This window comes from Paroedura picta, chromosome 8 (assembly GCF_049243985.1).
Source record: "Paroedura picta isolate Pp20150507F chromosome 8, Ppicta_v3.0, whole genome shotgun sequence".
NCBI classification, from domain to species: domain Eukaryota; kingdom Metazoa; phylum Chordata; class Lepidosauria; order Squamata; family Gekkonidae; genus Paroedura; species Paroedura picta.
The window spans coordinates 47,411,836-47,438,258 of NC_135376.1; the positions used below are offsets into that span (position 1 = coordinate 47,411,836).

The 26,423-nt window shown below is 40.9% G+C and overlaps 1 protein-coding gene across 1 annotated transcript in view; it reads left to right on the forward strand.

The window, feature by feature from the left end:
* Nucleotides 1-26,033, forward strand: part of CFAP58 (cilia and flagella associated protein 58) — a 113,497-nt gene extending 87,464 nt beyond the window's left edge. The window contains exons 16-18 of the mRNA XM_077349658.1: nucleotides 15,941-16,060; nucleotides 22,454-22,587; nucleotides 24,860-26,033. Of these exons, the coding sequence (XP_077205773.1) occupies nucleotides 15,941-16,060; nucleotides 22,454-22,587; nucleotides 24,860-24,980 (375 nt within the window). The 3' untranslated portion in view covers nucleotides 24,981-26,033. The remainder of the gene's footprint in view (nucleotides 1-15,940; nucleotides 16,061-22,453; nucleotides 22,588-24,859) is intronic.
* Nucleotides 26,034-26,423: the final 390 nt, after the last annotated feature.

Below are 26,423 nucleotides of genomic sequence, written 5' to 3' on the forward strand. Positions count from 1 at the left end.
GATTTATGACAGGAGTAACACCAAGCCTCTTTCCTCCTCAGCTCTTTCCTTTCCACTCTTCTATCATTTTCCGTGCAAGAAGTCCCCCCAAATGATTTCCTTTTCACATATCTGAAGTGAGTTCCTACTCATTAAAACTCCTATTGAAATAATCGCTAAGGTGCCACTGGAATTTTGTTTTACTTTGGAGGGAAAACCAAACCATTAACTGCTCATTACAGCAGTCCTACAAACAAAGGCCCATCCTTGCAAAGTATAAAATGAGGGATGCCTTGCATTTGTTTGGTTTTAAAAGAAAATAAACTTACTGGTCCGGGATGCCATGCAATCTGTTGTGAGACAGTTAATAGAAGTCACCTTGAAGTGGAACAATTCTGACTAAATATGAATATGATCAGATGGATTCCTACCCTCCAGTTGATCAAATTGGTCTTGGGTACATTTAAGGCAAATTCTGTGTGAGGAAATATGAGTTTAGCGATGCTTCCTTGCTGGGACTAGGCTTTCTCCATCATACTGAGCTCGGTATTCTTGGTAAATTTAGCAAGAAACACAATTATGTCACAGCAGGATCATTGTTTATTGCAGGAGTGGGGAAGCCCCCCATGAAATCCTGGCAAGGGCTCAAGTCCTAAAGCCTCTCCCCCTGTGAAGTTTACAGTAATGACAGCAACTCCATCCAAAGCCTCCTATAACTCAAATGTCTACATCTGAACTAAGAAGAAGAGCTGGCTTTTTGTACCCCACATTTTACTATCTGAAGGAGACTCAAAGTGGCTAACAATTGGCTACTTTTCCTTTCCCCACAACATATACTCTGTAGGGTAGATGATGCTGAGAAAGCTATGAAGACTGTGGCTGGCCCAAGGTCACCTAGCTGGCTGCATGTGGAGGAGTGGGGAATCAATCCTGGTTCACCAGATCAGAGGCCGCCATTCTTAACCACTGTACTATGCTGGCTCTGGGGTCTCTTTACAATCACCCCCACCGCAGAACAACTTTCCCCATAACCTTCTGGAAATCAGTCTTCACAGTTGGATCATTCTAACCAGACCCTCATAATTTAATTTACTAATTTAACAGAATTAACGTTTGCTTTATATTCCCACTGTCATGATGGTAGTTCTACTGAACTCTGAATTGTAACCTGCCTCGAGCCTTCAGCGGGAGGTGGGTAATAAATATAATAATAACTAATAATAATAATAATTTTGTTGTACCCTCATAAAAAGTAAGTGTAACAGCCTTTGATGTCTTGAGCAAATAACAGTCTGCCCAATCCAGGGGCTGTAATTCAGTTCCCTGACTCAGACCCCCAGAAAACTATTCAGGACAGAAAAATAAATAATGAGTATGGCTATTTTCTTTTCTGCTTGGGATTGTTCAGATTCTGTCATAAGGCCCTGCCCATCTACTGTATTTTTTTGGTTGTTTTACCTCAAGTTCTGATAATCTTCAATGGATCCAGTTGTGCAGACTCTCTGATGTAAAACATGCCATTACTTTGCCTTGTTTTATGTTAGCCTCCACCAAGCCTGCTTAAGTCCACTTTAATGGTTCCGGTCCTGAAGGGAACTACACAAAACACATTTCAGATGTTGAGAAGATTCCTCTCCTGGAAACTATGAAAATACCAAATTGGTTTTTTTCAAAAAGAACCAATTTCCTACTAGCCAGCTGCTGCTTAACAAATGCACTGAGAGAAGGCAGGAGTCTGATTAAGATGCCAGCTAGTTCATATTCAGAAGAGGGAAACACAAGGCACCAAAATAAATGGAGTGACAGGTTCAGAAATATGTTGTCAGGGTTTAGCCTAGAGGCAGATCTGTGGGCTTCTTCAAGCACTCCTGGAAAAACAAATTTCACCAGCTGGAAGAATTGCTCTAAAAATAATCCAGAACTTTATGTGTACAAATTATATATAAGATAAACAGTGACAAAAACTAGAATCCTCTCTACCCTCACTCTGTACTGCCACTTAAAGTGGGGAGGTAGCAGCAGAAGTGATCCTACTGTTGTGCCTTCAACTGGCAAGGAAAAGGGGCATATCCTATAGCGGGCACTTCTGATGGCATATTTCCTCTAGGATCCTACCTTTTTCCTTTTCTCTCAATTTTGAAAATAATTTGTAGGTGTTGTTTTTTCCAGGAATGCTAAGAGGACTTGTTCTTTTGCATGTCAGTTGCCAGAGAGCATTATAGTAACCCACCATGGTTCCAGAAGGGAAGATTCATTACAATGAACCAGTAAGCCAATATGTCATGATATAGCACTGCATAAAAATCTGAAATTGAAGATCATGGAATTGTGCATGGCATGCTTGGAACCTGTTTGATATCCAAAAGTCAGAACGAGAGCTATAAACTATTAGTCAAGCTAAGTGAAGCCCCTGCTTTGGGTGCCCCTGCCATCTGAGGCTAGATGGGTAGCAAACCAAGAAAGGGCTTTCTCAGTTATAGCACCACAGTTTTAGAACTTCCTCCCAAAGATGATTTGTCTGTCTCACTCTATTGTGCTCTCTGCTAACAGGTTTATATATATTTTTGTTCTAGCTGGGATACCCCAAGGTTATTGACCTTCTCCCTGTTTTTTGGTGTTATATCTTTATATGTTTTATTCAATTATTGTAAATATTTATTTTAAATGTGTTAATGTTTGTTGGCTTGGAGGTCCTTGGAGGTCATCTGGGTGAAAAGATGGCATATCTTTAAACCGCCCGTGGCGCTGCGGGCGCCACGGACTAAATAATTCGTTAAGGGGCCTTGAGGTGGGCTTCGTCCGTGATGAGGAAGGGTCCGGATTGGACCTTTCCTCACGACAGGCTTTGCGCCTGCCGATTGGTCCCTCCGATTCCCAGCCCCAGCAACTGCGAGCTGCGCGCAGCGCGGCTCGCAGTTGCTCCCGGCCTGACGTGGCGAGAGGCGCTTCACGCCTCTCGCCGCGTCAGGCCGCCGCCCCAGGGAGCCCCCGGCAGTCGCGCAAAGTGCGGCTGCCGGGTGTCCCCTGCCTGGCGGCCTGACGCGGCCGAAAGAAGCCTGCCGCTGCTGCCGCCGCCGCCGCCGACCAAGCCGCCCAACAGACCGCCGCCGACAACAGTGAGTGCCTAGCGCCCGCTGCATTTTCCTGCAGCGGGCTTGGTTACTAGTAAATGTATAAAATAGAAGGATTGGACAATTTCCCCAGTGCAGCATAAAGTATGTGTTGTAATAGAATCAGAGTCCAGTAGCACCTTTAAGACCAACAAAGATTTATTCAGGGCATGAGCTTTCGAGTGCAAGCACTCTTCGTCAGACTAAGAACTCCTTACATGACTGTGGGAATATATAGCAAAAATTAATTCTGTTACATGCTTACATACTGGACTCTGATTCTATTGTGCTACTTCAGACCAACATGGCTACTCATTTGAATCTAATACAACTATGTCCAGCTTGAGTTGGCACCTAACACATTCCTGAGTATGCCTGATATGCATGAACTCCAAAAAAGCAGTTTGATTTGGTATTCATGGAGGCTCACAAACCCTATCCTGAACTGAACCAACCCAATAGGCCCATGATGAATGTTGCAATCACTTCTTACAATCACAATAGATGCCAAACTGCATACATCCCAAAAGAGGGGGTGTACCTACTATGGGCAATTTAAAAGTTGCATCTGATTATAGAAAAGCAAAGAGAGGGTGAACTGAGAGGGCGAGACAAGTGGGTTGCATCTGACTCTCCTCTGGTGATCCTGAAGAGAGTTTTGAAAGTGTGCAGTTTTTACAGATAGTTGCAGACTTCAACACTAGAGCTATTTATTTACTGAGATATGACTGGATCATAACTGGGAGCATTAACAGCTACCATGTGGGCACAACAAAGTTTGGCACAGCATTCAAAGCAAATATTGAACAACAGCATTGAGATGATCTGGCAAATGTTCTTTACTTGCATGTGAACATGGGATAGTTTGGCTTGAGGGTTATGTTCACATCAAAGTTCTTCACATCCCTGACTGAAATGCTGTAAGAGAAGACAGTACAGAGGTAACGAGGAAGACGGGCTGCCAGAACTAGTCTTGGAGCAGAAGTAAAAATAGAATAAGGCAGATATGTGGATGGAACTGCATCTGTAAGCAAAAAATAAGGATACATAAGTGATATGGTGCATTGTCTGAACCAGCTCCTTAATCAAGTAAGCTGATGATGTGTTTAATGAGAGGTTTCTTGGTTTCTTTACCTGACTCAGGCCTAATACAGAGGCTCATGCCCTACCAGGGTAGAAAACAATTCACAAATTCATTGCTTTGTTAAAAGAAGTCTGGCCACAGATGATTAGCAAGGTGTCTGTGATGTCATTCTGGGAACTAGCAGAGCCTTATTTAAGAAAATATGCTTTGCCAGATCCTTATGTTAGAAGAGCCTGTGTGGTTATAGAGCAACACTAGGTTTGGGAGAACCAGGTTTGAATCCCCATTCTGCCATGGAATGCCATGTACTGCCATGTACTAAGTGACCTTGGGCCAGTCACACACCTTCAGTCAAACCTATCTCAGATATTTGGAGAAGAGGAGAATGATGCAAGTACCTTTGGGTCCTCACTGGGGAGAAAGGCAGGGTATAAATGAGGTAAATAAATGAATGTCTCATACCTGCTGCATCCTGAGTCTGCATGGTTAATCTGCAGCCTACCCTTGTCCCTGACCCAGAAATTTCAACTGGTACAGAATGCGGCTGCAAAGGTCCTCACTAGAACATCCTGGAGGGCCCATGTCCAGCTGCTGCTGCAGCAGCTGATTTGGTTGTCGGTTAGCTTCTGGATCAAGTTCAGGGTTTTGGTTTTGACCATTAAGGTTATACGTGGCCTGGGTCCTACCTATCTGTGGGAACGCTTATCTCCTTATGCTCCACGCAGGGTGCTCCGCTCTGTGGGTATGAATCTGCTGGTTGTCCTGGGCCCCCTGGAAAGCACACCTGGCCTTGGTCAGGGCCAGGGCTTTTTTGGTCCCGGCTCCTACCTGGTGGAATTAGCTCATGAAAGAGCAGAGGGCCCTGATGGAGCTCTCTGGGTTCTGCAAGGCCTGCAAGATGGAGCTCTTCCACCAGGCGTTTGGTTGAGGCTGGGCTGGAGATCAGGGCAAGAAGATCGGGTCCCTCCCTTTCCTTTTGTGATCAGTACCCCCTAGGCTGACATTGCCTGGCGTCATCTATTGAGGACATAGACAGGGAGCAGAAGAGTGGAGGCTCCACGGGAGAGAACAGGGTACTGTTTTATTGCCGTCATTGACTGTGCTGACTGTACCAATTGCATTACCCCTAATTTTATTGGGATTTTCAATGAGTTTTTATTTATTTGTTTGTTTATTTATTTATTTGATTTCTATACCGCCCTTCCATATGGCTCAGGGCAGTTTAAAAAAAATTATTATCATATACCACTACAAGCCAGCCTGGCCGAGAGTAGCAGTCTGGAAATTAAATAAGTAAGTAAGTAAATAAATAAATAAATAAATAAATAAAATAGAGAAGGATGGTTGCAGGGCATTTGCAGTGCAGTCCTGAGGGAGAGACACACTTTTGAGCCTTTTGGCTTCAGCACACTTTGCTTAAGATGTCAATGTTGAGTTCAAGAGGTAGACAATCCAAAAGCATCTTCCATTCTTTCACTACCATTCTGCTTGATGGTTGGGCTGACTCTGTGTTTTGTGCTGGATTATTTGTGGCCCTCCCTAAACTGCCTATGTTGGGGGGGATGTCTCTCTTCATCTTTAGAAACGATTCTCTCCCCCCCCCTCGATAACTATTAGTAGCATTATGAAATACACTTTATTTGGATGTGCTTTTAAATTGATTAGAGAGGTAAACTCTCTTAAAGGTTATGTGGTTCCTATGCCCTAGTCCTGCCCAATTGCTCACAGATTGGGCTAAAATGCAGGAGAGAAAGTGAAGCCGACAACCTGTCAATACAAACTTTTGCTGATATGGAAAGAATGAACTATCTTGTATTCTGATTTGATGCTTCCCTGATGTATGGTGCTTGTAACCAAGTGACAAATTAATTGACAAGATTTAGAAGTAGATGGCATTTAGTGGAGAAGGACAGAGGATGTAATACAAGACAAGTGTCTGGATTATGGAGACAATATATATTAGGCAGGTAACCAGTTTCTGCTGAATTAGACAGATTCTTGTCCTAACAGAAATGCACATTTTGTCTCTAAATGGGGTTATTATACACCCCGTTGCACAATGATCAAAGAACTTGGTTGGCTCATGTTGTGGATTAGGAGAGAAATGAATTGGAGACCAATGGCAAATCAGACTTTCAGTCCATCAACTGCTCCGTATTTACTCGAATTACCAGTACAAGATACAAATCTGTATAAAATTCAAGCTTAGTGCATGAAGGCTGCTTCTGAGCACAAACTTTTTCTCTTTGCATCTGTCTTTCACACTGTCAAATAATGGGGACTTCAAGCAGGTTGAAAAAGATTCAATCTTACATTGAATGTGATAATGAAATTTCACTTGAGAACAAACCTGAAGGGAAATAGTGGTTGGTGTTTTGCTAAGTGGAAATTACATAATGGTGATCTCTGTGATACTCATGAGATAGACCTGTGGGGAAAACCCCCTCTAAATGGTGACAGTTTCAAGAAACCAGTTTTTACTTTAATGTCTTTGTTTGTGGCTGCCTAATTTTAGATTCTTTTGTAAATTCTGCTCACAAGTGCAACTGTTTCTGGCTGCAAGCCACCAAATCATGACTTGCTTTTGAAAATCTTGGCCCCATTCCATGCAATTCAGTGATGATTATATGTATAGTAGCTACAGTTTTTGTGTACTTTTCTTTTTGTCTACATCCAGAATCCTGACAGGAAGACTTATGGCTTTACATTGCAGCACGAAAAGCAGGCACAAAGGATGATCAGCAAAGCCTGCTTAATTGTTAAGCAAAATATCTGTCTATATAGATATTCCATCATCTTGCTCCAGCATATCTTTCTGTTAATATATACAACTCTTTCTAGTTGATCTGAAGAGTACAAACAAAGTATTGTGAGGTAAACTTTATACCACAAATAGGTAATCCCCAAGTGGTACTTGTTGACTTTTTCCTAATAGCAAATTGTAATGGAGCCAGAAATATTTTGAGCAAAGACTGAGCCTGGTCAAATATAGCTTACGGATTCCATAGTTTAATGAAAGATCAGAAATTCCTCTCATTCTCCTCAAAAGGTTTATACAACAGAGGAGATAAGGCAAAATGGTAATTGTGGGATGAAAATGATTCATATAAGAACAAAATATTTTCCAGTAAAATATTCAGTGTGAAAAAGTACTGTCAGAGGACTCAAAGTGTTCCTTGAGACAGTCACCCCCACCCACCAATATGATCATTTTCATTCCTTTTTGCTAGTGTTTAGAGCTTTGATTGGCACCAGTGTTCGTGCTAAACTTGTCCTCCCTTTGCAATAATGGTGATGTCATCATAGAATCATAGAGTTGGAAGGGATCTCCTGGGTCATCTAGTCCAACACCCTGAATTATGCAGGACAATCACAACCCTATCGCTCATCCACTGTCATGCAGCCAGTTTTAGTTGGAAGATGACCAGCTTTAATTTTTTAAAAATGGTTTGACTCAAATTTGCTATATGATGAAATCAGTCAGCCAAATAACCCTAATTCCGAATGAGAGTACCTACCCTCACTCTACATTTTTTGTATCCCCTTAGAAAGGTTCTCATATAGTGTACTGTGTAGCAACATCTTTACATCTATGTGTACTGTGTAGCAACATCTTTATTGCTTGGGGAAAGACCAGTGTAAACAAAAACTTGGCACTAGTGTTGCAACTGATTTAGATGGTGAAGAATCTCATAACAGCGTGCTGTGCTTTCCTATATGATAAGTAAAGGGACATGAATATCTCAGTTTTTATTGGAGCACCTTTTTCCCCTGAAGCCCCCAAACAATATTTAAAAACTCAGGTTTCCAAAAAGAGGATGGGCTTTAAAAAAATATGGAAAGCAAAGATGCACAAGCCCCCACATCCCCCTTTGGCTCAACCAAAAGCTTTTGAAACCCAGAAGATTAATATTGGAATGTAGGTGAGAAAGTGTAATATGTTTGTTTGCTATTTTTAACATGGAGATAGCCTTACAGTGGCTAAGCTCTTTTCTCCAAGGTTGAGAGGGTAACTATCAGGGAAGAGCTATTCTTATCATTGGGGGCACAGGCTGTGAATGTAACTTTTCAGGCATTTTACCATCTATGCTAGGTGAAGCTACTAGCACCCTATCTGATCCTGGGAGACCTCGCCACAGTCATCCATGCAGTGGTTACCTCCAGGTTAGATTACTGCAACTACCCTTGACCATGATCTGGAGAGTGCAGCTGGTGGCTGCATAGGTCCTTATGGGGACTCCATGGAGGACCCACATTAGACATGCCCTCCAGCAGTTGCATTGGTTACCAATGAAGTCCTGGATCAGGTTCAAGTTGTTGGTATTGACCTTTGAAGTTTATGCAGTCTGGGATCTCTGTATCTGAGGGACTAAGCTGACTGTGGCTCAGTGGTAAAGCATGTGCTTGGCATGTGGAAGGTCCCAAGTTCAATCCCCATCTCCTTTTAAAGAATGGCAGTAGGTGATTTGAATAACCTCAGATTGAGACCTTGGAGGATTATTGTCAGTCTGAGTAGGCATCACTGACTCAGTATAACACAATTTCATGTGTTCTTGTATGTTCATTTTTCCTAAACTATGCCCAAGGATGATGCTGATACTCTCCCTGTATGTTTACTTTTATTTCTTAATCTCACAAATCATGCCAGTTGTATCTACTTACCCTGTGCTTGCTTTGAAAGACATATCAGAGCTAGCTTTTGTTTTTTGTTGCTTGCTTAATTCCCTAATGCCCAGTGCAGCTTCATATCTATGTTTCATTACTGATAGTAGATGAATAATTCTTCCCCTTTATCTTATCTAGGGTCAGTCAAATAGATGTACATCCCCAGGATATATTTAGAATCTTTGGATTGCAATCTCATAGAACGTTAGGAAATATCATGCACAGTGAATGAATTCCAAATATGTGGTTGTCCATTCTTACAAATCATACCTATTGTGTACCTTTTCTCACTGAAAATGGTAAGCAGTGAGTCCCCATCAGAAACTGCCAACATGCTTTCCACATTTTTCTCTAATCAGAGCACTAAGGGAGGGTGGTATATAAATGTAATTAATAAATAATGATGGGTACTTCTCTTAGATCAGCCTTTCTCAACCCCTAAAACATTCTCCAGGCTTCGAGAAACCCCAGAAGAGGCATGATCGTGCAGAATATGGTTGGGAAGCATAGCTGTGTACGTGTCCACCAGGGCCCCTCTCCTTCTCTCCCCCTCCAGACCCATCACTGGCCATTTTGGGTGGGGGGAGTGGTTCAACATGACCATATCACCCAATAAATGTTTAACAAATTTAAAAATACATTAAACATTAACTAACTCCCACCCATTCGGAAAACCCTTCCAGGGCCATCAACCCCCCCCCCCCACCGAATTTCACAAAACCCTGGTTGAGAAAGTCTGCCTTGGGTCCATAAGTAACCGGGAAGGCAAACAAACCCTGCCATGGACCATGTCATATGCCTAATGTTGTCACTGAGAGTGCCTCACCCATCCATGAAATCACTGCAGGCCTTTAGTACATTGCTAAACTGCCCTGCTTTCTTTCCTATTCCTCATAATTACCTGACAGTGGAACAGAATCATAATGGTAACTTTGTGGCTATGCCCCAGGTACAGGTAATCCTAAGACAATTTTTCAGGGTGTCTGGCCTCCAGGGTTAGGCACCATAGAGAGTGAAGTTGCACTGTTGCACTATTGTTTATATTGTTTATACTGTTACATTGTTATATGGTTACAACTATTAGTTATTATTATTGTAAGGTTATTCACATGTTTATAGACTGTTTTATGTATTGTTCTTTGTTCTTATGTAAACCGCCCTGAGCCTCCGGGGAGGGTGGTATATAAACAAATTAACAAATTAACAAATTAACAAATTAACAAATTAACAAATTAACAAATTAACAAATTAACAAATTAACAAATTAACAAATTAACAAATTAACAAAGCTTTCCATACTTCCGGACAATTAGTATGCTGTTCCAGCAGTGCTCTGGGAAGAGAGGGTTCCAGCATGCCATCCTTGTCGCTGCAGACATCAAGTAAATGGGAAGGGGAAGGGATAAGAACAAGTGGCCTAAAGATACACAAGATGAACTTTGAGTGCACCTGAAACTGTTAGGTGAACTCCAAGGTCAGATTTCAGGGGAATGAACCTGCAAGTTCACCAACAAGAGGTTCCCCCATTTTTAAAAAAAACTACCTAGCACAAACATTTTTCTTAGCCTTCCGCCATGTAATTTGCCTTCCGGACTGCTTACTGCTCTTTCGATGTTCCTGTTTGTCAATATCCTTCTTCAGTTGTTTCACTGCAAATGAAGCACAGTAATCCAAATGACATTTTATCAGAGCAGCCTGGTACTCTTTTTTACTCACCGAATCTTGGATATAAAACTTCAGTTAATACAATCTAAAATGGCAATGACCTTTTGTACCACTGAGTCAAACTACTGACATGTTCATTTTGTGACTTAAAACTGTTGACTCTTCCATCTAATACCACTTCCTGCTTTCTAGCAGTTATAGTTTTACACTTCATTTTTTGACATTTAGGTAACATTACATTTTTTCTAATGTGAATTTCCCCTAGCTGTTGAGTTTATTGTCATGAGCCTATTGTCTGACTGTGGAATGAGTATGGCTGCAGTCCAAAGACAGGTAGTTGGCATCAATCAAAGATGGAGTAAGTTGAAATAAGTACGAAGATTCTGATTGGGGTCTTGCAATGATACTGTAACTTTTTAAAATAGTGTTTTATCTTAGTATTGCAAATCATAGAATCATAGAGCTGGAAGGTACCCTCTTGGGTGATCTAGTCCACCCCCCTGCACAGTGCAGGGAACTCACAACTAAATGCCCACCCACAGTGACCTCAATTCCATGCTCAGATGATGACCCCCCAAATCAGAATCCCTCCCTTCTGACCCCAAAGTGGTGCTCAGCATTTCTGTGGGCATGCAAGAAAGGGCCACAGAACCAAGCACTGGCACAATCCTTCCTGCCCACCCACTCACTATCTGCCTAAGTTCACAGAATCAGAATTTCTGTCAGATGACTAAGCTTTGCTTAAAAACTTCCAAAGAAGGAGAACCTACCACCTCCTGAGGAAGCCTGTTCCATTGAGGAACTGCTCTGTCAGGAAGTAAGTCCATAATACTTGCAGCCCGGCTAGCTTCTCGCTGTGAGAGGGGGGGAAGAGGCAGGCACGGCTGTTGGCACGCCAGCGATGCAAACGTGCAATTGCATAGCTGCTGCGCATGCACATTTGCGCCCCGGCTGACGAAAACGCGCATGCATGGCAACTCTGTGCATGTGCTTTAGCGCCCCTTGCTGGCGAAAACATGCATGTGCAGCATGGGCCGCCGGCTCTCCCCCACCCCGGAGGCGGTTTTTGACCGCAAAAAAGTTGGGGACCGCTGCTGTAATGGGACAGGCTAGGTTCCACCTCTCCCTAAAGGCAGCCAATGAGATCTGATAGAATGTTGAGAGCGGGAGACTTGAAACACTTCTGTTGAAGAACAACAGATAAAGGGTTAGCATAAGGTGACCAGATTGTCCCACTTTTGGAGGGACAACTGGGGGCACCTGTCAAATTGTACTTACGTTGCAAGTAAAAAATATATATTACAATACTATTTTTGCATTCTATGCGTTCTATGAAAATTTTTGTTTCTCCATATAGTAAGGTGACCAGATTGTCCCACTTTTGGAGGGACATCTGGTGGCACCTGGCAAATTGTACTTATGTTGAAATTAAAAAAAATATATTACAGTACTATTTTTGCGTTCTATGCATTCTATGAAAATTTTTGTTGATCCATATAGCAGCAGATAGAGGCTGGCAGCTTAAGAGATGAGTGTGCAGGTGTTTGCTGACTGAGGGGAACTGTATACAAGAGCTGCTTAGAACAGGCTAAAAACAGTACATTTGTAACTAAAGAATCCCTACTATAGGTGTAGGTTCAAAAGTTCCATGGGAATGAAATGTTGTTCTTTGCTATCACCCAGAGATGCAAGGAAAATGCAACTTCCCCCTTCAATAAATCCAGCTGTTTTCTTCTTACCTTTTTTCTTGAAGTTTATCTCGTTTTGGAATGAAAGCAGGCTTTAAATAATGCCTTGTGAAATCCTGATTAAAAGACCTACTCATGGACCTATTCTTTTAAAATGTTGCCTTTCAAATCATTTATTGAGGATGATGCATAGATAATTGGCTTTTAGATTTCAGTGTTATACTTTCCTGGTTAATGTCTGATACTTTTCTCCCCTGGCTGGAATAATCACAGTATTAGAATAATCACAGCATTAGAAAGGAATTCATTGACTTCTGTAGGACAACACAGTATAAGTTGTGAATGGATATCTTTAGTGCAGTTCTTTTAAATAGTTATTCCTCTAGCATCATGTCCATTGACTGTTTTATAGACTCCAACTATAGCAGTCTAGTGACAACCAAGATTTGTGGGTTGAAACAGTGCAAATACTTAATTCTAGTTACTGACTGGCTTAACTTAAAGATCTATCCAGCTGCTCTCCCAAATTTTAACCAAGTTACTCTGTCTTTTGTTAACCAATCTTTGCCAGTTCTTAATAGGAGAACTGAGAAGGAGATAAAGGGGAGGCAGGAACAGAAGATCCCCAAATTTTCTGCCCATCTTCATGCAGCCCCCTAACTCCAAGGGCCTTTTTGCACGGGGATCTTTGTTGCAAATTGTTTGCGGAATGAAAAATCGCCATTTAAAATAGTGGAATTCGTCGTTATGCATACCTGCCTTTGTAGTGGAATCAGTTGCGTTTTTTAGCGTTTCCCACAGGCTTCCGGTCTCGGCAGAAATCGCTAGAAAGGAAGCGCTATTGCCAAGCTCGTCCCGCCCCTGGCCGTCAAGCAGCCAATGGGCAGCCGTTAGCATGCTCCCAAACAGCCCCTTTCCCTTTAAGAAAGGTTTTTTTTAAAAAAAACAGACCCATAGCAACGAATCTAGGTAGATTCGTTGCTACGGAGAGACCCATCCAGCTGCCTAATGTGAGCTGTCGTTTGATTGTATGATCGTTGGCACGCTGCCTCGAGTGATAAAAAAAAAAATCCCCCCCCCTCTCATGGGCCCGATTTTCGGCTGAATTTATGTGTAAAAAATAAAGGGACTTTATTTCAGCAAACGGGCTTTTATGTGGTTTGTGCTTAGTGACTAAAGGTGAAGGACTGAAGCCAGGGAAGCCTCTAAACAGAAAGAGGCTCGCTGGTGCGTTTATCCCCGCTCGCTCGGAGAAAAAAAAATGGCGATCGCTTCGCCGGAAGTTTGGAGGAGAGAGCCAGGGGGAGGGACTTTGAAGAACCAGCAACAATGGTAACGCACAGGTCTTTAGCGCTACTGTTGCAGATTGGTTGCAGGAGTGTATCGCTATCCGGAGGGTGAATCCACTTTTCTGGATTCCCCTGAAAGCGCTACAACGAAGCGCTTTTTGCAGGTCGGTTTCAGGATTGTTGCAGATTGTCTACGACGTCGTGGGTTATGGCAAATTAGTAGCGTTTCCAATTAGCAACCATTGTGCTATTTTGAAGCCGTGCGAAATGGCCCCAAGTTTTGGAGGAAGCCAGAAAAAAGCATGGGAGGGGGTCAACAATGTCAACAGTGACAGCTTAACTACTGAAGGACTAACCTCTAGAGAAAAGTATGTGGAGGAGTTTTTAAAATAACTAGACCCTCTTAATTCTTGATCTGCCTTGGCAGAGAGATGCCACGACTTCTTTGGATAGAGATAATGAGAATGAAAAGGATAGTTGTGACTTGGTAAAAAAAATTAATGATATTCATTTATATTATTGTATTAGCTTCAAAGCTCATTCCTAAGACGGGCCCTGAAAGGGTCCCTTCCCCTGGCCCCTGGCCAGGCAGCTTAAGGGAGCTTTGGGCCACAGCTCACAGCCAGATTAAGTGGGGCGGGCAGAGGCTGGGCTGAGGAGGGCTGAGGCAGAGCTCCTTAGCAGGCAGTTAGCAGGCTGGGAGGCCCTCATCAGCAAGCCCTCTACCATGACACTTTGCCCAGGGCACTCTCCCCTTCCCTGCTGCTGGCTCCAGGCACTGAGGCATCTGAGATCAGATGTGGCTCTTGTTGTTGAAGATCCTATTCTAGCAACTCTTCTCTCCCATTCTAATAGGATTCAGGGATGCATCTTGGCAATACATAGGAGTTACCATTGGGCATAAAGTCAGGCAATGCTCCTTCAGAAGCACCATTTGTGATAACTGGTGCTCTGCATATTGTGTACCATGACTGGCATGATTGCAGTATCCACTTTTTGGTTTCTGTAATTGTCCAAAGCATAGAAATTGTGTGTAACAGTTTTCACATAGGGGCACAGTTTGACTGTGATTATACCACAGCTCACATGCACTTCTTAGGCAGTTACATGGAAGGATCCATATGTGAACAAATCTTTAGCAATAGACTGAAATGATCAATAAGAAGAGCCATAGCATTGCACTCAAAATGAAAAAGAGGTCATTCTTATTTTTTTCCCTTTTACTGTTGTTTGTTGTGATTCCTAGATAGAGAATTGCTGTGCTGTTTGATCTCGAGAACTAGTAAAATATCAGGTAAACCACAAAACCCAATGGATGGCTGTTGGCAAGGTATATTCTCTCAGTCTGCTTTGCTGTCCAGTGTTGTTTCAAGGGTAAAATGGCATATCCTTGAATTCCTAGCAGGGGGGCTTTGTTTGGGAAGAGTAAATATTAGGCTCATTCTGTAAACATCCGATAATGCACTTTCAGTGTGCCTTTGCAGCTGGATTTTTCAGTACAGAACAGGAAGATCTACTGCTAAAGTGCATTGAAGGTGCATAATCCAATGTATGCAGAATAAGCCAACCTGCAGCAAAGACTAATATTGCATAGTTCCCATCAGTGATATTGCATACTTAGCATTGGTGGTGAACATTGCACGAGCCACTATGTCTTCTTCAGCTTGTATTTGCGGTATTTTACATAGACAATAGCTTGAATTAAAGAACAAATGAATGGATAACTACAACCAGGAAACCTCCTTCTGCACTGAGACCTGAACTTACCTCCATATTGATCATGAATTCTTATATTTGCAAAATCAGATTGTAAGAACCTCAAGGTATGAGATGATTGTGTCCATTAAATCAAATTTATATCTGCCTGTGTAATACTGGCTATATAGGACAATGATACTAGGAAAAGTTGAAGGAAGCAAGAATAGAGGAAGACACAACATGAGTTGCAATGATTCAAATCAAGCTGCAACACTCAATATACAAGATCTGAGCAAGTTGATGATAGAACATTTTGGATGTCCTTATTTCACAGGGTCGGATGTGTTGGAAGTAACTTAATAGCACTAAACTAACACACACAGAGTAGATAGTGTTATAAAATCATTTTTACCATTTTGCATTTACATACCACCTTTGCTCCATTATGGGAAAAACCACACATCAGCTTTTCATGAATTTCTCCATCCAGTTAGTGACCACAGTTAGACCAGCTTACCTTCAAGAAGGTTGCTGTTATCATGTGCTTGTAACCCTATGCCTAGCTACCAATCTAAGAAAAGAGATGAGATTTGGGATTTTACATGGAATAAAGTACCATAATCATTTGGTTAGCATCTTCATTTTCTGGTTTCATGTTTACTCCCTCCTTTATATGTTTCCTCCCCTTCCTTACGCCTGAAGATGGGAGCAGAAGAGTTATGACTTACAAATTGGTTTCATTTCACATTTCTTGTTTCCTAGGAGAAGGAGAAGCTGTACGTAGAACTCAAACATATCTTAGCTCGGCAGCCTGGACCAGAAGCAGCAGAACAGCTGCAGCTGTATCGGCACACACTGCGGGAAAAGACTAAGCAACTGAAGGTAGAAGATCTTCTCAAGAGTTTATTATAAAAATAAATCTAAATGGTACTTAGAAGACTTAGGAAAGAATCACTGAGCAAGAGAAGAGGGGTTGTGTTCTGAAAACGTTTTAAAGGTGAGGTGTAGTGAAAGGGCTGAACTAGAAGAAGTTCTTATATGCTGCTTTTCTCTACCAGCAGGAGTCTCAAAGTGGTTTACAGTCACCTTCCCTTTTCTCTCCCCACAACAGACACCCTGTGAGGTGGGGGAGAGAGCCGTGATATCACTGCTCGGTCAGAACAGTTTTATCAGTGCCATGGCGAGCCCAAGGTCACCCAGCTGGCTGCATGTGGGGGAGCGCAGAATCAAACCCGGCATGCCAGATTAGAAGTCCACACTCCTAACCACTAGACCAAACTAGACATGACAAGGGCATCCATATGTCTTTGCATCTATCAATTCATTTCTAAAGCATAAGATAGGAGTATTTTTTAGCATAAAGCGTGCTGGAAAGGAGAATTATGCCTTGCTCATCTTATGTTAAAGTGTTCTGTTGTTTTCTGCACATTTCCTCTAACTAGGCTCACTTCAGTCCTGAGCTGAAAGAAGAATGCTGAAAGCATCAGAGTGTGGCAAGGAAAGGTGGGCAGAAGGGGAGTATTCGCAATGGTTGATATGTGAATCTGCCTGTCATAGTTTTGTGTTGAGTTTATTCATAAGAACTAGGGACTTTCTACCGAAAGTACATTTTCCTGAGAATAAAATAAGCCTGTCCAAAAGGGGGTAATGGTTAAGAGTGGCAACCTCTGATCTGGAGAGTTGGATTTGATTCCCCACTTCTCCACATGTAGCCAGCCTGGGTGACCTTGGGTTAGTCACAGTCCTTTTAGAGCTGTCCTCACAGAACAATTCTGTCAGAGCTCTCTCAGCCCCACATACCTCACAGCATATCTGTTGTGGGGAGAAGGCAGGTGATTATAAGCCGCTTTGAGACCTTTTTGAGTAATTAAAAGCAGGGTATAAAAACCCTTTCTTCATATACTCCCTCGATTCCACCTTTTTAGCCAATACCATCTGGTCCTCCAATTCCTTCCTTGTTCTGCATTTGAAACAAAGGGGCTGGGGTAAACAGATACCCGGGTATATAATGCTGTTAATGCATCCTTTTCTGTGTGATTTAGTCTATTATACCATACCATACCATACCATAGTACAAGAAAGGAGACAAGAGAAAACAAAACAAGACAAGTTCTGGTGAGGTGACAGAACAGGTATCAATAATAATAAATGAAGTGCTATATATGAGAGCAGTGTGTTTTTACAGTGTAATTATTCCTCTGTTTTCAGAAGTACTATACCTCTAAATAATGTATTGAATCAAATACTGAGAACAACACATAGGGGAGGGCTCTTGCCTTCAAGATGGGTAAATTGTTGGTGAGTCACAATTCTCTTAGAGCTCACTCAACCCCACCTACCTCACAGGGAATGCGATTGTAAGCCGCTTGGAGTTTCCTTTGGGTAGTGAAAAGCAGTTTATAAAAACCAGCTCTTCTTCATGACTAGCTTGTATTTTTCCCAGAATCATCTGGTTGCTGCAGCTAGACCTTTGTCTGATCTCATGTCTTAACCTCTTTTGCTTAACATAAACCTGTAAATACAGTACAAACTTTGCATAAGAAATCATCTTCCTCTTGGCAACGGTAGTAAATCACAAGAACTGAGCTTTTTGGTAAATGTCCGCAAATTCTTTTCACACATGCTTTGTTGAGAAAAACTCATGTGTAAATTTTCTAACTGGGTTGAGTCACATTTTGTGGTTTAATGTTTGTTTATAAAAATGAACGAATGAAAATCTAATTAAAGCATTAATTTACAGCCCGTTACTATAAATGTGCATCCCACTTGGGCCTTTGGAGACACTGCCAGCATTTTGTATGAGGCTTAATTTCCTTTCTAAATGAGTGAGATTTTCTAATGTGCCAGTCAAAACCGTTTTCCTTCTGTCCTTAACAAGCAAGCGGAAACAGATTGAGAAAAACATTGCTAAATCCTTCATCTTTCCCCAACACTACATCCATATATATTAGTCTCGCATCTTATTAGGGTATTGACAAGCGTAATCTCTGTTAACCCCTTGCCACTTTAAAACAGGATTTCCTTGGTGAGAAAAGCTTGTTTGTGCCTCCTGGAACTGCTTGAAGCATCATGCTAAATAGCAACTTGGCTTATGTGCAAAATGGTACTCTTCCTCCACTCCCCCCCCCCCCGGCAGGAATATAAAATAGAGTATATGCTGCTTTTTTGGTGTGTTTTTTAAAGAGTACCTATAAGAATACAGTAGTACCCATTGGCCAGTATTGACTACTAGAGATACAGTTTATATTTAGGACAGAAGAAAGCTGGCTGTCAATGAGTTTGTGTTGATTTGGTATATTTGGCAGACATTTAATAAATACAGCATTCAGGAGTTTTTGGGGAATACATTTTTAGGTTTGAGTTGCTAGATTAATAAACTGATGACACATGCTACAGACTAAGACCCAAAAACACAAGTAAAATTGTCAAATTATTGCTTTTCAAACAATATGAGTTCTAAACTGTTCAAAGATTTCCCCGAATTCTCTCAAAAGTTTTAAAATAAAGGACAAAGTAACGTACTGTTACAGAAAAAGTCTAACATGCCCACAACAGCTGTGCCTTGGCATTTACAACATTCATGAAAATAATATGTATGTAATAACTATTCTTATTATGGAAATCATTCAGCCAGACTCTGCTGGCTTATATTACGTATTTACTAGCAAGACAAATAACAGCTTCAGTAGTGTGACTTAGATCAGAAAAATGGCACAGTGGAGGGTGAACACTGGGACATCCACTCAAGAATGATCTGCATTTCATGTAGTTTGACATTCAAATGCAAGGTCATGGAGGGGGGAAGATGGGGGGGGAGCAAAATTCAGGAAGCAAAGTCAGCTGGGGGCCCCCAAAGCTAGTGTCATGCTGTATTCATATAATGCATTTAATTTTTTTTCCTAAAGCCGTATTGACTGCAGCTGCTAGTGACTCATGGAAGGCAGGGCACAGTATAGAGCTTGGCCTTTCTGCAAAATTTACTACGAGGGTATGAGTAACTCTTGCTTCTCAATCAAATCAGAGTCTAGTAGCACCTTTAAAACCAACAAAGATTTATTCAAGGCATGAGCTTTTGAGTGCAAGCACTCAAATCCTGCTAAACCCATCAACTAAGTCAGCATTGAAGCAAGGCAGGACCAGCCAGGACAAACTACAATCACTTCCAGCACGCATCTTCCTAAAAAGGTTGTAATCCTCACCAGGCTATGGTTTCCTTCTTCCTTTAATTCTATTCTGCTCCTGCATAGCCAGATCTTACTAAGGGACAGCACATGGTACTAATTTTTTTTTAATTGTTGTTTTTTAATACATTTCTCTAACTCTTTTCTACACTTTTGTCCTTCAATTTGCTCTGTTCCTTTTGTGATCTGTGATTTGTCTATCCCTACTTATTATTTTTTATTTATCCCCTTATTATTTTTCAATCTCATACAGCCTGTTTTCCCATTTAGTATATATTCAATAGTTGTATAACAGTAAACCTTTCTTAATATTATGAGCAAAGGGGGGGGGGAGTTACTATTTCCTCAGAATCTATCCAAGTAGTAAAAGGATAATCCCCACTCACACTTTACATGCCAGATAATAAATGTTTATTTTCCTTAGAATGTGTTCATTTACTTACCTTATTTATATCCCACCTTTCTCCCCAAGAGGGCCCAGATAATTGGTTTCCATGGTTCTCCTTTCCTCCATTGTATCCTCACAACAACCCTGTGAAGCAGGTTAGGCTGAGAATGTATGATGGGCCCAAGTTCATCCAGCAAGCCTCCATGACAGCGTTGAGATTCCAACCTGTGTTTCCCAGCTCCAAGCCCATATACTTTAATCGCTATAGTTTAGCTTCCATTGCACATATAGCCAGGATATTTCAATTCCTTTCGTTTTTGGACTTGGAATTCCCATGAACATCCTGAAGCTGGTGGCTAATTTTGAGTTGTCTAGGTTTATTTTTGTGATGAATTATGCCTGCTACAAATAGACAGATAGATGGACATGTGGAGCCTTTTATCATCATAGATGTGTGTAATAGCCAGCCAAATGATTTGGTTTGTTATATTTGGTTTGGATCAGGGTCATCTGGGGGGCCCAGATTGTGACTCTGGGCAGCCTGCTCAACTGTTAGTAGATTTCAACCTCCCTATACCTAACTTTTGGTTAGTTTAGTGCAGACATCCCCAGTCTTTGCAATTGTGACACAGAGTGGTGGCCACAGCCCCAAAATGGAGGCTTTGGTAGGGGGAGCCAATCGCAAAATGTCAGGGAGTGAGGTTATGCCTTACTATTTCAGGCAGAAGCTATGCTTATCAAGATTAACATATTGTTTAAATATTCTCTTGCCTACGACAAAATTACTTTACATATTGTATTGAATTAGCTAAGAAACCTTCACCTGGCAGTGTCTGTCTTCTAGGTTTTCCCAAAAGTGGTACCAACAGTGTTTTGTTTTTTTAATGAAAAATACTTTATCCTGCCAGTTTCTAGCAGGCAAGGCTCATTGGAGGCTCATTGAAGGATCATGACAACCCTGCATCTAACACTTATGTAAAAGGATATTCCTTTACATGAGTCCAGCTCTTTTTAATCCACACTACTACTTGTTACAGGAACCTCTTGTGGAGCAGAGTGGTAAGGCAGCAGTCTGAAAGCTCTGCCCATGAGGCTGGGAGTTCAATCCCAGCAGCTGGCTCAAGGTTGACTCAGCCTTCCATCCTTCTGAGGTTGGTAAAATGAGTACCCAGCTTGCTGGGGGGTAAATGCTAATGACTGTGGAAGGCACTGGCAAACCACCCTGTATTGAGTCTACCATGAAAACGCTAGAGGGCGCCATCCCAAGGGTCAGACATGACCCAGTGCTTGCACAGGGGATACCTTTACCTTTACCTTTTACTACTTGTTACAGTAACAGTTAGTGTTGATAGGCTAATGGGATCAAGAGAGATTCAGGCCAGATTTTGATAAGTGTTTTTGAAAACACTTAGCTTTAACAGGTGTTCCAGTTAGGTGCATTAACAATGTTAGCCATGCATTCTAACAATTTTGTCAGAATCAAGTTCCAGTATTTTTTAGAATATCACTCTGCTATTTGCACAAATAAAGTAGATTTTCTAAAGTCAGTATTTGCAACAAACTCAAAAAAGCCCACCTGGCCTTGTCACCTTTCTATAAACACGTGGCAGGCAAAAGAAAAGGTGCTTGTAGGTACCATGGTGCCCACAGGAAGTGGGGGCACTTTGTATTAACAATTTGTGGAAGTTATAACAATAACTTAACGAGTGAATTTGTCATTTCAATGTGCAAGCCAAGATGCAAAATACCAGAAAGGATTTAGTAATTGTGAATGTAATAGGATTTTGTGGTTTGTGCTGCTACTATGTCACCTTTCAGTTATTCATATGGTTCTTCTTTCAGGAGAAAAATTTTAGTCCCTTGATTTAACAACATGATCAAACTCATAACTTAACTTCATTATGTGTTGTTTGATGTTTGATACTGTGCATTTTAACTTTGAAGTAATTCCATTGAATTCAGTGGAATTTACTCCTAAGTAAGTGTTTTCATATGTTTGAAACCATAAATTGTTTTCTTTGCAATCCTGTTAATCTTTTCAGAGAAATTTAGTAATAAAGTTTTATTTCTTTTGTTAGAAAAATGTCACAATTTATAAAGCAGATGTTTCAAATGTCCAGAAAGGTTGTCTAAAATTGTTTATGTGTTGAGAGTTGCTAACGACAGAAATCTTATTAATATTACTGAGTGTCTACTGCGAGGGCTACTAGGAGCACCACTGCTGCAACACCACTTAGAATAGTAGATATTGGTAAAGAAGGGGAAGTGATTTTTGCTAATTGCTCTTCCTATTCGAAACTGTCACCTTTCACCTCTCCCAATGGTATTTGTGATGATTCTCCTTCCAATCGTTCATGGCCTGGATCGTCCCTGTTGGCTATGATGTCACTACTTCCCCCATGGAGCTAAATCCCAAGAGTTTCAGTCTCCCAGGCTGAAGAAGAGGACAAGCGTCCTGCTATGTAATAAGAGGAGAACCCCAGGGCCAATGAGAGGCCTTTTCTCTGTGGGAGGGTCAAATGTTAAGTTGCAAGTTGTGCAAGGCATTCATGTACTTTACTTCTTTCAGCTTGGATCAGCACGCATCTGAGATGCAGACAGCAAGAGGTAGTACAGCCTTAAGCCATAGTTCTGATTTACAGCAAAAAAAAAGAAGATACAGAGAGAACAAATTACCCATGTCATGCGTTTGTTGTGTTTTTTAAGGTTTTATCTTCTGAGCTGAATATGTATGAATCACAGAGTCAAGAATACAAATATGAAATTGAAAGGCTTGCCAATGAACTTCTGAATGTCAAGAAGAAATATCTTACTCAGAAACGGAAGGAACATGAAAACAAGTAAGAGATAGTGCTTGTAGTGATGGTAATGAAAGTAGTATTTGATAATAACAGTAGTTGTCCAGCTGATCTCCAGTTCTGAGATGGGGCTTGTTCCTAGAATGAGGCAGGCAAAACTGGCCATTCTCTATGGACTACCTAGAAGTGTTCTGGTTAAACTGGACTAGTCTCTGCTGAGTCCACTTTTATGACCACTTCAATTTTCCTACAGAGAGAATGCCTTCAGGTTAGAGAATCCCCTGCCATACCGCCTGCAAATAGATCCTAATGTATGTTGATTGAACATACTCCTATTTTGTCATGGGTATACTTTTGATTATTTATGGTACCTAATATTCTCTGGGTTTGATTTTGCAATGTTTGCAATCATGCCTTTTCTTTCTATATGGATTAGGTATATACTGTACAACTCATAGGACAGTGACTCAAATATTATCTCCCTGACTTCCTACTCTAACAACCTGCCTCAGTACCCTATTTAGAAATCAGTTTCATAGTTTAAGACAGCTAACGGTTCTGATGACTGAATTAGCAAAATAGTCAGTGATCAAAGATGACCTTTGCCCTTTGGCAAATGGCATAATGCTGCCTTGATGTGTGGAATTAGCAACAATTGTTCATGGCTAATGGCTTTCCTGGAGCTTTATGATCAATACACAATGCCACTACAACGTCTAGCAATCCATTTCCAGCAGCTAAGTGTCCTTTTGAAAACAGCTATAATCTTTAGAATTTGAACTCTGGGTTTTGCTTTCCATTTCAGCATTAGAAGGGGAGCAATCTTTGTTGCAGTATTTTCAACTCTGGAATTTTATTTTCTGTTACCATTACATTTTAAAGGGCAACAAACTATATGGAATAGGGAACCAATTTTTATAGAAAGTGTAGGCTTGGCACAAACAAATGAATGTGTGCTATTTACATACAATACTTTCTTAATGTTTATCAGCCTAGAATGTTTGTCTTTCATTAATCCTGCTTAACTCTCTCTCTTTTCTGCCTTTCATCAAGGGTGTGGTGCATACGTAGGTAAACAGCATCTTCATAAGATAATTCAATTTTTGTTGAACAAATTTGCAACATGAATCAATCTGGATTCAACTTTGAATTACATTGGGCATGAGCAAATTTTTCTTGGGTGCTGCTGCACCTGCAGAGGGGATTGCCATAGAGTCATCCTCTTTCTCTTGCCTCCCTTGGATACATGTACAGACCATAGCTTGCTTTAAAAAAAGATCAGTGCGTGGATCTCATATAATGGCACTGCCCTGCTTCTCTTCCCCTGTTGCCTGGCCTTTAAGTTATTATTTCCCAGAGCAGGATTGTTATGTTTTTGTAAAATGCAGTTTATTGGGCAAAAGAGAACATCAACTCCAGGGACACTATTTAATTATTTGAACAGTAGCTATCTACAGGAATGTTTAAGGCTTTGATCTGCATCATACAAAGTCTTAAAACATGCTTTCAAAATCCTGTCTTAAAAGAGGCATTGCTGTACTCATAGAAAGCAACAGTTTAAAAAGGCCTGATTATGTTATTGGAATGTTTTCTGCATTAGTGTAGCATCTTGATACACCTCAGTTCATAAAAACATCCCTCTTGCACAGCCCAACCAGGGACTCCTCCCTTGTCTCATTAAATAGCTGAGTGAATAATGAAACTGTCCTCTGTTCTCCTGTGGCCACTCAGTTCAAGCTGTGATTGTTCATCCTGCAGTGTATGTTCTCGAGGCTGTGGCTGTTGGTTCAAAGTCATCTAGGCAGTGTCGCTTTTGTGAAAAAAAGAACAAACTGGATAATTATCACTTGAAGTTTGTTAAATCTGGGAAGTAGCTAACACGATTTATTCATTAAAATTCAACAAAGGAAAAATATCTCCCCTTTTTGTCTTTGATGATGTCAGCCTTTCATTGGAAAACAAATTATCATTTGGTGGAGCAGTACTAAGATTAGAAATTCCAAGTGACAAACCTTGCACTTATTTTGCTTTAATGAGAAATTGTGGCCATTTTGAGGGGGTAGCATTGGGGGAGCTCATTTAGTTCTAACTTTTAATAATTCTGCATCAGCAGTCATTTAATTAGATCCAAACAGACTTGTAATTGTGGTTATTTAATGTAACAGACTTTAATCAACTTATTTTTAATGATCTCTTGATAGAAGAGCTGGAGCTATGAAAACTTTAGGAACTTTTGAAAATAATATGAAAATTATACAGTGTAAAAATATGCAACATCTCTTTCCTTGTCTCCCCCCCCCCCACTTTTCAAAAGGGAAAAGGAGAGAGCCTTCAATAACATAGAACGCAACTTCTCCGGACAGAAGACCAGAGTTCCACGTTTCACTGGCGGTGGTTTTCCACTTAGCAACCCACCTCCCAAAATTGTGGCCTAAACAATTACACAGCCACACCTCATCTTCTGCCGTAGCATCTCCATCTGAACTAAAATAACATTCTTGGATATATGAGACAGTACCATTGCTTTGAAAGGAACTTGCAGGCAAAACATTGGCTTGAGATCACTGTTGTTATTTAAACAGAGACTGGCGTAGACAATGTTGTTCTTTATACTTTCTTATTCAAATGCTGCCCAATGGATATCAGTGAAACTACATAGCATGAGAGAGGCATTCATTTTGAAAACAAAATATTCTGTGCTGTCTTGAGTTTTATTCTGAAGCATCTTGATTGAAAGTAAGATATGTTGAAATCAGTGTGGCTTACTTCCACAGTGAGGACTTTGTGTTAAATATGTAACCAAGCAGCTTCTAAAAATGCAAAGCTGTAACTTCTTCCTGAGTATTCCCTCTTAAAACCCTGTGGAAAAAGAGGACATTGCCAGCGTAGACATCTTAAGAAAAATACAATGCTGAGAATTGATCTGCATTAATTTGTAGAGCTTTAAGCTCTTGTGTATATTAGGAAGATCAGAAAAATGTGTGACAGTGTTAAGCCTGCATGAGTCCCATGGTGAAGAATAGCACTATTTTTACAATGAGCAGGTATCAAGCATGATGGTAACCGCTTAATTGTACCCGAGGCTGGGGAGCATGCCTTGATTGCATTTGATCTGTTTCTTATTTTCCAAATGTGAATGTTAAATGTAATCAACTTAAAGGACGACAGATCTGCAGCATTTAAAACTGTTCACATATGAAGCCTCCCCACCATGAAAACTTTTTCAACCCTAATCGACCTAATTATCAGTCATTAGCACAATATGAACTTCTGGAAGAAGGGGTGGGGTGGCGAGTACTCAAGACTGTACAGAATAAAATGTTTTGAAAGGGGCTGTGGTGTGGAATGCTTTCTGTCTGCCTCAGGAATCAAAAACTAGTCCAAAGGGAGATTCTGATAAATATTTTATATTGTAAAAATCCTTTGCAAGATACTGATCTTTGCTTTGGTGGGAAAAAATTAAATATTAAAGCTGATCTTGAAAACTATTAATGTGTTTATTTTTCAAAATTAAGTAAAATTGATTGTGGGGGTGGCTCTCCAGCTTGCTCTTACATCAGGGATCAGAATAGTGAGTTATTGGATGTATTCTTTTCTTTAGCTTCCAGAACCCTTATCAGTCTTATTAGATCTTCCGCATTATGTGCCTTGTCTCCTGAAGGCAGACACAATATATAAAAATCTTTCTCATGACATATCCCTATAACCATAACAGTCTATTCACTATAAACTAATGATGGACATAAGAATGACTAGATGAGACAAAGTATTGACTCTTGGGACATAGCTAATACCAGAGACTTCAGGGGGAAATATAACTGAATCCACAAAGCAATTTCAGAATCTGCTACTGGGCGCCGATGATTTTTAGACATGGT